The sequence below is a fragment of the Balaenoptera musculus genome, chromosome 12 (assembly GCF_009873245.2).
Source record: "Balaenoptera musculus isolate JJ_BM4_2016_0621 chromosome 12, mBalMus1.pri.v3, whole genome shotgun sequence".
In the NCBI taxonomy this organism is placed as follows: Eukaryota; Metazoa; Chordata; class Mammalia; order Artiodactyla; family Balaenopteridae; genus Balaenoptera; species Balaenoptera musculus.
The window spans coordinates 49,563,807-49,576,730 of record NC_045796.1 but is presented as its reverse complement, the minus strand read 5'-3'; the positions used below and the strand labels follow the sequence as shown (position 1 = coordinate 49,576,730).

Below are 12,924 nucleotides of genomic sequence, written 5' to 3'. Positions count from 1 at the left end.
CTCCTTTTGTTTTTTCCATTCATAGAAAAATCTTAACTCCTAACAGTAAGTTGTCTAAAACAATGGGCTTAGTTTAAGGTCAGCTCAGTCTGAGCACCAAAGGGTACAAGAAGTGGTATTTTGAAGTGCTTGTTCATAGGCTTGATATGAAATATTTTTATTAATGAAATCCAGACTTTGCTATTTATTTCAACCCAGGTAGAGAATTCCTGCCTGCATTCTTTTTTTGTTTTATTTTATTTATTTAATTTTTTTTGAATTTTATTTATTTTTTTATATAGCAGGTTCTTATTAGTTATCCATTTTATACTTATTAGTGTATACATGTCAATCCCAATCTCCCAATTCATCACACCACCACCCTGCCCCCCGCCACTCTCCCCCACTGGTGTCCATACGTTTGTTCTCTGCATCTACATCTCTGCCCTGCAGACCAGTTCATGTGTACCATTTTTCTAGGTTCCACATATATGCGTTAATATACGATATTTGTTTTTCTCTTTCTCACTTACTTTACTCTGTATGACAGTCTCTAGATCCATCCACGTCTCTACAAATGACCCAATTTCGTTCCTTTTTATGGCTGAGTAATATTCCATTGTATATATGTACCACATCTTCTTTATCCATTCGTCTGCCAATGGGCATTTAGGTTACTTCCATGACCTGGCTATTGTAAATAGTGCTGCAATGAACATTGGGGTGCATGTGTCTTTTTGAATTACAGTTTTCTCTGGGTATATGCCCAGTAGTGGGATTGCTCGGTCATATGGTAGTTCTATTTTTGGTTTTTTAAGGAACCTCCATACTGTTCTCCATAGTGGCTGTATCAATTTACATTCCCACCAACAGTGCAAGAAGGTTCCCTTTTTTCCACACCCTCTCCAGCATTTGTTGTTGGTAGATTTTCTGATGACGCCCATTCTAACTGGTGTGAGATTATACCTCATTGTGGTTTTGATTTGCATTTCTCTAATAATTAGTGATGTTGAGTAGCTTTTCATGTGCTTCTTGGCCATCTGTGTGTCTTCTTTGGAGAAATGTCTGTTTAGGTCTTCTGCCCATTTTTTGATTGGGTTGTTTGTTTTTTAAATATTGAGCTGCATGAGCTATTTATATATTTTAGAGATTAACCCTTGGTCAGTTGATTCGTTTGCAAATATTTTCTCTCATTCTGAGGGTTGTCTTGTCGTCTTGTTTGTAGTTTCCTTTGCTTTGCAAAAGCTTTTAAGTTTCATTAGGTCCCATTTGTTTATTTTTGTTTTTATTTCCATTACTCTAGGAGGTAGATCAAAAAAGATCTTGCTGTGATGTATGTCAAAGAGTGTTCTTCCTATGTTTTCCTCTAAGAGTTATAGTGTCTGATCTTACATTTAGGTCTTTAATCCTTTTGACTTTATTTTTGTGTAGGGTGTCAGGGAGTGTTCTAATTTCATTCTTTTACATATAGCTGTCCAGTTTTCCCAGCACCACTTATTGAAGAAGCTGTCTTTTCTCCATTGTATATCCTTGCCTCCTTTGTCATAGATTAGTTGACCATAGGTGCGTGGGTTTATCTCTGGGCTTTCTATCCTGTGCCATTGATCTATATTTCTGTTTTTGTGCCAGTACCATACTTTCTTGATTACTGTAGCTTTTGTAGTATAGTCTGAAGTCAGGGAGTCTGATTCCTCCAGCTCTGTTTTTCTTTCTCAAGATTGCTTTGGCTATTCAGGGTCTTTTGTGTTTCCATACAAATTGTGAAATTTTTTGTTCTAGTTCTGTGAAAAACGCCATTGGTAGTTTGCTACGGATTGCATTGAATCTGTAGATTGCTTTGGGTAGTATAGTCATTTTCACAATGTTGATCCTTCCAACCCAAGAACATGGTATATCTCTCCATCTGTTGGTATCATCTTTAATTTCTTTCTTCAGTGTCTTCTAGTTTTCTGCATACAGGTCTTTTGTCACCTTAGGTAGGTTTTTCCTAGGTATTTTATTCTTTTTGTTGCAGTGGTAAATGGGAGTATTTCCTTAATTTCTCTTTCAGATTTTTCATCATTAGTGTATAGGAATGCAAGAGATTTCTGTGCATTAATTCTGTATCCCGCTATTCTACCAAATTCACTGATTAGCTCTGGTCATTTTCTGGTGGCATCTTTAGGATTCTCTACGTATAGTATCAAGTCATCTGTAAACAGTGACTGTTTTACTTCTTCTTTTCCAGTTTGTATTCCTTTTATTTCTTTTTCTTCTCTGATTGCCGTGGCTAAGACTTCCAAAACTATGTTGAATAATAGCGGCGAGAATGGACATCCTTGTCTTGTTCCTGATCTTAGAGGAAATGCTTTCAGTTTTTCACCGTTGAGAATGTTTGCTGTGGGTTTGTCGTATATGGCCTTTATTATGTTGAGGTAGGTTCCCTCTATGCCCACTTTCTGGAGAGTTTTTATCATAAATGGGTGTTGAATTTTGTCAAAAGCTTTTTCTGCGTCTATTGAGATGATCATATGGTTTTTATTCTTCAGTTTGGTAATATGGTGTATCACATTGATTTGCGTATATTGAAGAATCCTTGCATCCCTGGGATAAATCCCACTTGATCACGGTGTATGATCCTTTTAATGTGTTGTTGGATTCTTTTTGCTACTATTTTGTTGAGAATTGTTGCGTCTATATTCATCAGTGATATTAGTCTGTAATTTTCTTTTTTTGTAGTATCTTTGTCTGGTTTTGGTATCAGGGTGATGGTGGCCTCATAGAATGAGTTTGGGAGTGTTCCTTCCTCTGCAATATTTTGGAAGAGTTTGAGAAGGATAGGTGTTAGCTCTTCTCTAAATGTTTGTTAGAATTTACTGGTGAAGCCATCTGGTCCTGCACTTTTGTTTGTTGGAAGATTTTTAATCACAGTTTCAATTTCCTTACTTGTGAGTGGTCTGTTCATATCTTCTGTTTCTTCTTGCTTCAGTCTTGGAAGGTTTAACCTTTCTAAGAATTTGTCCATTTCTTCCAGGTTGTCCATTTTATTGGCACAGAGTTGCTTGTAGCAGTCCCTTAGGATGCTTTGTATTTCTGTGGTGTCTGTTGTTAAATTCTCCTATTTCATTTCTAATTTTATTGATTTGAGTCCTCTCCCTCTTTTTCTTGGTGTGTCTGGCTAAAGGTTTATCAATTTTCTTTATCTTCTCAAAGAACCAGCTTTTAGTTTTATTGATCTTTGCTATTGTTTTCTTTGTTTCTATTTCATTTATTTCTGCTCTGATATTTATGATTTCTTTCCTTCTACTAACTTTGGATTTTGTTTGCTCTTTCTCTAGTTCTTTTACGTATAAGGTTAGATTGTTTATTTGAGATTTTTCTTGTTTCTTGAGGTAGGCTTGTATTGCTATAAACTTCCCTCTTAGAACTGCTTTTGCTGCATCCCATAGGTTTTGGATCATCGTGTTTTCATTGTCATTTGTCTCTAGGTATTTTTTAATTTCCTCTTTGATTTCTTCAGTGATCTCTTGGTTATTTAGTAACGTATTGTTTAGCCTCCATGTGTTTGTGTTTTTTACGTTTTTTTTCCCTGTAATTGATTTCTAATCTCATAGCGTTGTGGTCAGAAAAGATGCGTGATATGATTTCAATTTTCTTAAATTTACTGAGGCTTGATTTGTGACCCAAGATGTGATCTATCCTGGAGAATGTTGCGTGTGCACTTGAGAAGATAGTGTAATCTGCTGATTTTGGATGGAATGTCCTATAAATATCAATAAAATCTATCTGGTCTATTGTGTCATTTAAAGCTTTTGTTTCCTTATTAATTTTCTGTTTGGATGATCTGTCTGTTGGTGTAAGTGAGGTGTTAAAAGTCCCCCACTATTATTGTGTTACTGTCGATTTCCTCTTTTATAGCTGATGACAGTTGTCATATATATTGAGGTGCTCCTATGTTGGGTGCATAAATATTTATAATTGTTATATCTTCTTCTTGGATAGATCCCTTGATCATTATGTAGTGTCCTTCCTTGTCTCTTGTAACATTCTTTATTTTAAAGTCTATTTTATCTGATATGAGTATTGCTACTCCAGCTTTCTTTTGATTTCCGTTTGCATTGAATATCTTTTTCCATCCCCTCACTTTCAGTCTGAATGTGTCCCTAGGTCTGAAGTGGGTCTCTTGTAGACAGCATATATATGGGTCTTGTTTTTGTATCCATTCAGTGAGCCTGTGTCTTTTGGTTGGACACATTTAATCCATTCACATTTAAGGTAATTATTGATATGCATGTTCCTATTACCATTTTCTTAATTGTTTTGGGTTTGTTTTTGTAGGTCCTTCTCTTGTGTTTCCCACTTTGAGAAGTTCCTTTAGGGTTTGTTGTAGAGCTGGTTTGGTGGTGCTGAATTCTCTTAGCTTTTGCTTGTCTGTAAAGCTTTTGATTTCTCCATCGAATCTGAATGACATCCTTTCTGGGTAGAGTAATCTTTGTTGTAGGTTCTTCCCTTTTATCACTTTAAATATATCATGCCACTGCCTTCTGGCTTGTAGAGTTTCTGCTGAGAAATCAGCTGTTAACCTTCTGGGAGTTCCCTTGTATGTTATTTGTCACTTTTCCCTTGTTGCTTTCAATAATTTTTCTTTGTCTTTAATTTTTGTCAGCTTGATTACTATGTGTCTCGGCGTGTTTCTCCTTGGGTTTATCTTGCCTGGGACTCTTTTTAAAAAAAGAACAATGCTGAAATTTAAAAAGATCATGACAAAATGAAGTGGTCAAATGCAGCTTAAAATAAAACTTCCTATCAACACACTTTTCCCTGTGTCTATTAAAAGCTGTAGTGCACTGCAGAGGAACTAAGTGCAAAGAGCTGGTGGGCACATTACCATAGAAACACCTCTCCCTCCAGCTCCAGTTCTACCCATAAATCCCCTTTCATTGTCAGGATAATCCCCACTTAGTGAAACACTGGTTTAATAGGTAGGTCTGGCTAACAGGAGGTGATTAACAAGAAAAACCTTAAGATGATTTTTATCCTGTCTCTACTTCAGTAGTTTATTTTCATCCTGTGCCTTTCTCTTCCCTAGCTATCTTCGTGCTCTAGTTGAAAAGCATTATCGTGGTTATTAGAAAAAAAAAAATCAAACTTATGTTGCTTGCCATGTTTATTTTTTTTTAATTTATTTTATTTATTTTATTTTTGGCTGCTTGGGTTTTCGTTGTTGCTTGTGGGCTTTCTCTAGTTGCGGTGAGTGGGGGCTACTCCTCGATGCGGTGTGCGGGCTTCTCGTTGCGGTGGCTTCTCTTGTTACGGAGCGTGGGCTCTAGGCACGTGGGCTTCAGTAGTTGTGGCATGCGGGCTCAGTAGTTATGGCTCATGGGCTCTGGAGCACAGGCTCAGTAGTTGTGGCACATGGGCTTAGTTGCTCCGCGGCATGTGGGATCTTCCTGGACCAGGGCTGGAACCCGTGTCCCCTGCATTGGCAGGTGGATTACTTAACCACTGTGCCAGCAGGGAAGCCCCTACCCTGTTTATTTTTATTTTCTATTTTATTTTTTTGTTCCTGTAATCTTTATTTATTTATTTGTTTATTTATTTTGGTCGAACCACGCAACATATAGGATCTTAGTTCCCCAACCAGAGATCAAACCCAGGCCCTCTGCAGTGGAAGCATGGCATCCTAACCACTGGACCGCCAGGGAACTCCCACCCTGTTTATTTTTAAATATTCAGGCTTTAGTCAACAGAATCCTTGGTTTGCTAATTTTACCCCCATTCTTCCCACACATACCCCTTCCTGAACTCTAAAGTAAGCCTCTTTCTTTCACCTAACTTAGATATTTTATTTGGATTCTAAACAATTATTTTAATTTTTTGTTAGAAAATAAATATTCCACCTTTAAAGTGCCTTTGTGGTTTGTTTTTTTTTCCAAAGTTTTTTTTTAAAGAAACAAAAACCAGTTTTGTTTGGAATAAGATTCTGCTTAGGTAGTTCTGTGAGATCATTTACTTTTAGTTCTTCTTTATCAGTAATACAGCATTGTATGATAACCACCTTGTCAGATACCCACTTGGTCTGGAAGCTTCCAGGTACCCATTGTCAGTGATCTTAGTGCTTGCTGAAGTATTAATACTCAGGCTTTGGTGAAGAGAGAAACTAAGAGATAGAAAATCCATGTAACTTATTACCTAATTTGGTAGACAAAACACATATACACAAACCTGCTTACAGCAAACAGTGTTTCTCAAACATTTTTGACCATTGAGAAATAAAAATTATGAAATGTATTTTACATTGTGACCTAGTTCTTTCTTTTTCCCTCCCCCATCCCCACCCCTAACTAAAACAAAATGTCTTGAAGCCATCTTTACCTTACTATATGTAATGTTGTCATGTTTTCTATTCAGTTTCATTATTTAACCCCCCACTGATCAAAAGCTACCAGACTTTCAGAACAATACATAGGCGCAAGGGGGAGATGTAGTGTAAATTCCAAGTGTCGAACAGTGGACCAGCCCTCTTTTCCTCTAGTTCAAGTTCTGCCTTTTTAGGAAAGCCTTCTCTAGCAACCCCAGGTTGCATCAGTGTGTCTTCTTTGAATCCTTTTTCCACACATACTTGATATCTTACTGATTTACACTGTACATATTCAGTTGTCATACTTCAATAGTTTGAACCATCTGTTACTAAGGTGAAAATTTAGAAGTAGAAAAGGTTCCAGCAGCAGTGAAAATGCCATTACAAAGCTTATGTGCTTTACTCTGTGGGAGAGATACAAAGTTAATCTTACCCAGCACTCTCTATTTAAATGTTGTGCAAAACAATGTCTGTGATTTATGTCAGTGGCTCTCTGGTTTTCCAACTGACAGCTTTATAATAATGTGGTATAATTGTATAGATATTGGTGTTCATGATGATACTTTGCTGTCAATACTATTTTTAATATACACTTTGAAGAAGACAGAGAAATGTATTTAGATTTAGATTTTTCCTTTAAAAATGTTAAATAAAAATAAATTAGCACCTTAAGAAGTTGCAGTTACCTGGAAAACTACTTAGGTGGAAAAACTGATGCAGAATGAATGAAGTATTATTTATATTTTGTTCTATATTCTTATTATTTGGGGTAGATGTCTTGTTTCACTAAGCAGACTAGAAGTAGGGCATAACCACATTTTAAATATTTTTTTCACCGAGTATCTGGAACATAGTAGCTGTTAAATATATGTTTATCGAATAAAGAGTGGAGTTTCAATAAAGGGTGATCAGAGTGAGGTAAGGTTAATCTGGGAGAGTCTGGGGGTGGCTCTTGAGCCTGATTTGAAGATGGTTCTAACTGTGAATTCATAGAGGGGGAAAGGGCATCTCAGGGAGAGAGGATTGCCAACCTGCCTTAATTTTATCAGATTCTAGAATTCCTTGTGATTACCTCAGCATATTGCTAGGCTAGAATTATTGTCCAAAATTTAATTATTAACCAACTTTATCTATCTTAGTTTCTAATAAATAGCTTGCCTTTACTACTGATAAACAGCCTTTTGAATTGAACTTTTCAAAAGAAAAAAAACTTGAGTTTTCTTTCACTCCTTACCTTAATTGTTTCAAAGTATGTAATGCTGTATGTTCCTTTACTGTTTTGTTTTGTTTTTTTACTTCCTTCCATCTGCAGCCTCCTCTTGCTTCAGCCCTCTCTTTTTCTTTTTCTTTTTTTTTTGCCCCACCGTGAGGCTTGTGGGATCTTAGTTCCCTGACCAGAGATCGAACTCAGGCCTTCGGCAGTGAGAACGAAGAGTCGTAACCACTGGGCCGCCAGGGAATTCCCTATGTTCATTTACATTCATAAGAAGTGTATAATTAAGTTATTTGGTTAAAATAAAGAATTCTTAATCCTTTATTGTTTTTTTGAGACATACACGGCCCTAAAGCTTACAAAGTGGGATCACTAGTGAACACACTTCATTTAGTATTCCTGCAATCAGAATATGATTTCTCCTTATCTTGCACAATACCAAGAACAGTGCAGTACAGGGCGAAGGTTGGTCTGCAGCCCTTAGGCCAGCAAAATGCAACAGAACTGCTCCCCTGTGCAAACGTTTGTGACATAACCTTGTGGAGAAAATATCAGATACAGCCTTTTCTTTGAGTAGATTGCTTAGTAAGTGCCTGGGAAAACTCCATTAAAAAAGTGAGCTTTCATAGTTAAATTATACTTTTTAAAAACTTTTATCAAGACTAGTTTTTTTTTATTTTTTATTTTAATCATTGTCAGTTTTACTGAGGCCCTTCCTGGCACTGTCCTTTATTTCTGAGTTGCGGAGAACACAACAGTTTTTACCCAATGGTGCATGGTTTGCCTGAAATCCATAGAAAGAGAAGGAGGAATCAAATCACTGATGACCTTAACGGTCATTTTTTCACATACTCAAGGCATTTTTTATTACACGTTCACATTAAATTAAAATATTTCAGCGTTGTATTCTTGACTTACTAAGTTTTTCACCTCTGTTTGTGGTTAATTTTTATTTGTAGAAAATATTTTGATTAACTGAAACCCAGTTTTACAATAAGGTTTTATTCTACCAAGCACATGATAAAAATAATGAAAGCTGCTTTCCATCTTTTTCGTCTTTACACAGCTCCATCGAGCCTCTGTACCTGACCTATGGAATCATATTTGCCTGTGGCTGCTCCTTTGCCTACCAGCCTTCATTGGTCATTTTGGGACACTATTTCAAGAAACGCCTTGGACTGGTGAATGGCATTGTCACCGCTGGCAGCAGTATCTTCACAATTTTGCTGCCTTTCCTTTTAAGGGTACTGACTGACAGCGTGGGCCTCTTTTATACCCTGAGGGTCCTCTGCATCTTCATGTTTGTTCTCTTTCTGGCTGGCTTTACTTACCGACCTCTTGCTTCCAGTGCCAAAGATAAAGACAGTGGAACCAAAGGAGGCAACAGATTCTCCCTCTTTTCCAGGAGAAAGTTCAGTCCTCCAAAAAAAATTTTCAATTTTGCCATCTTCAAGGTGACAGCATATGCAGTGTGGGCAGTTGGAATACCACTTGCACTTTTTGGATACTTTGTGCCTTATGTTCACTTGGTAAGTATACTTCTCTGGCTTTGCTGGTAACGGATATTATTATTTCATACAGAAAAACTTCTTAGAAGAGCAATAGAGATCAGGTTGAAGTTGGCCTTAAATATTATCTTGTTTGTAATTCAGGGGCTCTTGAAATTCAGGGTCTCCTAAGACAAGGTCATCACATCCATCAGATCATTAAACAGATAATATGTTTCATGGTGTGCTTTGGTATTTTTAAAAATCGCCAAACCTACACAAACAAAAACAGGTTCTTTAAAAAAAAAAAAAAAAAAAAAAAAGACTAAAATGTTGGAACAAATGTCATCAATACTAAAAATTTGATAGGTCACTTTTTCTTCAAGTGGCTTACAAATCATAATCAGGGACAAAGATGGTGCAATGATTCTGTCAACATCAATAAATTATTTTTCAACAGAAGGGTACAAAAATTAAGTAAATAGTAAAAGCCAACGGCCTTGACACAAAGAAACATTTTGTCTACTTGTGGGACACTTCTGAGAAAATGGAAATTCTACTCAGAGGATAATTTGAGAAATGTTAGCAAGTTCCAGATGATGGGATAGAGCAAGGGTTTCGTAGGAAATTAGGATTTCAAGTGCTCAAGTACTTTATTATCATTATTATTATTATTATTGTTTGATAGGTAAGAAACGGATTTATTTAGAGAGAAACACATTCCACAGAGTGTGGGCCATCTCAGAAGGCGAGAGCGGCCAGCCTCAAGCACTTTATATTGTTTGTTTATATTGCAAAGGCAGATTTTGGCCTCTTTATAATGAATTAAGAGTAAGCAGTGTCTAAAGTATTTGCCCCTGGCAGAATTTCCTCAGAAGTGCTTATTATTATGTTTCTTCCTTTTTTCTTACTGTTATGACTGAAAATGTATGTACAGTTCAACACAGTTGATAAATGATAAACAAAAATGGTAGTGGGATAAGTTTTTCTTTTGTGTGTATACTGTGTGTGTGACTTGAAGCCTTTCTAGCTTTCAGTCTACTTTTGGACATCTGTGCAATTTTTCTTTAGTTAAAGTTCTGGTGCAAGTTGGCAATATAGTTCAGAGAATTACTGGGGTCAAGGGGTCAGCTAGTAAACTACATCATCAGTCCTTTGTGGGTTCCTATGCTTAGTTCAGAAAGGAATTAGGTCAAGGAAACCCCAAGAGGGGTGGTAGGCATGTCCTGTGTCTAAGATAATTTTGAATTCTCAATTCTCCTTATTTTCTTTTTGCCATAGGTACTGAGAAAGCAGCTGGGATGACCAGTGGGGAGACAAGGAGAGGACTAGTTTTAGTACTCTGAGCCACATGGCATTTTGCAGAGACTGAGATACTAGGTAAAATGACCTAGTATGTGATGCTTGTCACATATGAAGTCTCTGGCTACATCTTGATCTGATAATCCATTTTCACACTTTTAGGAAGGCATAGCTGAACCATTTGAAGATATTTTTAAAAAAAATATATAGATCCATTGTGGAAAGATCAACTTTACCAGTTACCTCTTCCATAGCTCTGTAGATAAGAAAGTGTTTGTTGTGTCCTTCTCAGAGACAAGTAGATTTTTTATTTTTCATTTTTTTTAAATGCCTGCTGTTTTTTCTTTTTTTTTTTTTTTGGCCATGCCCTGAGGCTTGCGGGATCTTAGTTCCCCAACCAGGGATTGAACCCAGGCCCTTGGCAGTGAAAGCCTGGAGTCCTAACCACTGGACCCCCAGGGAATTCCTGAGTAGATTTTTATTTTCTTATTTTATAGTTCTTTTCATTTTTTAAATTTAATTTAATTTTTTGGCCACGCTGCACAGCATGTGGGATCTTAGTTCCCAGACCAGGGATCAAATCTGCGCCCCCTGCAGTGGAAGTGCGGAGTCTTAACCACGGGGACCACCAAGGAAGTCCCCCGAGTAGATTTTTTAAAAAATTCTCTTTGTTACTATAAGGTGAACACACTCAGAGAAATTAGTACGTCAGCTTTGCTAGTATGTGACATTTACTAAAGGACAAGTGGTAGGTGATTGTCTAGTTATTTCTGGTAATACAATTTATAAATTAATTTCACATATATTATTTCATTTGACCTTCACAGTAAACTTGTGAGGTAGGCAAAATAATATTAGCTCGTGTTTTACAGAGTGGAAAACAGATCCATCATTAACAGAGATGTTAAGTGGCTTCGCAAGAATCACATATCAGCAGAGCAGGGGCTGGTTCCCTTCCGCTGTGCTTACTTGGTAGCAAATCTAGCACAGTCTTAGTCTGGGGCATATTGACTCCCGTCCCTGGATATACTACTAGATATGTCCATCTCACTGAGGGGGATGTGAGTATGCCTAAGGAAATTTAATAGATATGTTATTGGTCTTTTTCTTAAAGTAAATGAAATTTCACAGTGAGTAATGAGTTAGACGGTGTTATAGTTACTACTGTCATCAGGAGGCTGTAAATCAGATAGTACACAAAACAATGAGGTCTCTGTTAACTCGGATAACAAACCAGGCCTTATTCTGCTCTCCCTCCTTCCGGGCATGTTTTCTTACAAAATGTGTTGATATTTTTCATTTGGGATTTTCTCCCTTTTGAACTGTTATGGCACTAAAGCCACGTTGGAAAGGAAACACCAGACAGTTAAATGTCATGCAGACTGTTTAAATCTCATGTTTGATGGGTACACTGAGTTTGTCACTATGTTGTAATTTAAGGTTTGGATTACGGATACTTAATCCCAGGCTTCATGCAATGGGACACCACTTACTTTCCTCCTCAGAGGGGGAAAAGGTGTCTCAAATTTTTCCAAAGACTAGTAGATGTTCAATTCATGTTAAACCCTTTACTGGGTGTTGAAGGGAATATGCATGTAAGGCATAAGAACCTGTTCTGAAGGAGCATAAAATCTAGTACGTGTAATAATATAAACAATTATAGTTTATAAAGGACTTTTACATACATTATCTTATATAATCTTCACCACAATGCAGTACCTGTAATGTATTATCCTCATTTCATGGATGAGAAGAATGAGGCACTGAGAAGTTTAGAAACTTGCCCAGGGTCACAGGACACAGCAGCTGGTAATTATTAGTGTAATACTTTCATGCAAGAGGTAGTACTGCATAGTGGGTAAAAGTGAAGGCTCTGAAGTAAAACAGATCTGGGTTTAAATGCTGGTTTTGTCCCTTACTCATTGTGTAACCTTGGATAACACACTCTAAGCATCAGTTTCTACATCTATAAAATAGGGATAAACCCAATTTTGCAGAGTTGTTGTAGGATGAGAGAAAATGTCTGTAAAGCATCTATTCAGTTCTGGTATAAAAATGAGAGTTATTTAAATTTCAGACAACGTGATTGTGAATTGCTGGTTTTAGTGAGGCTGTGGAAGAGTCAAAGGAGAGAGGTGGTGTCCATTTGCAAAAGTGGTTAGTACAAGCTTCATAGGATTGGAGTTGGTCCTTAAGCCTGAGATTTGTTGTTGAAACTGGATCCTTAATTAACTAGGGAACTAATTTATCTATCTAGGCCTCCTTTGAAGATTCTGAAATACAGTGAAGTGCTCTCATGGTTATGTTAAAAATCCTAAGATCTTTACTTATTTATTACATTATACATGATGATCTGAGAGAAAATATGTATGCTTTGTGGCATTCTTTTTCTCAGAGCGAGGTTGGAAGTTTTCTTTTAGTAGTTGACTTTTAAAAATGAAGAATCATATTGCTTCATGGAAGGGGTCAGTGATCTCTTTTAGGCCTACCCACTTGTAATCTCTATTGTAAGGGTATGGATCTGTTTTTTCTTCCACTGTTATTGAGATATAGTTGACATACAGCACGGTATAAGTTTAAGGTGTACAGCATAATGATTTGAC

General features: G+C 36.9%; 1 protein-coding gene across 1 annotated transcript in view; it reads left to right on the top strand.

The window, feature by feature from the left end:
• Positions 1-12,924, top strand: part of SLC16A10 (solute carrier family 16 member 10) — a 131,777-nt gene that overhangs the window by 85,805 nt on the left and 33,048 nt on the right. The window contains exon 3 of the mRNA XM_036871330.1: positions 8,599-9,061. Coding sequence (XP_036727225.1) covers positions 8,599-9,061 — 463 coding nt within the window. The remainder of the gene's footprint in view (positions 1-8,598; positions 9,062-12,924) is intronic.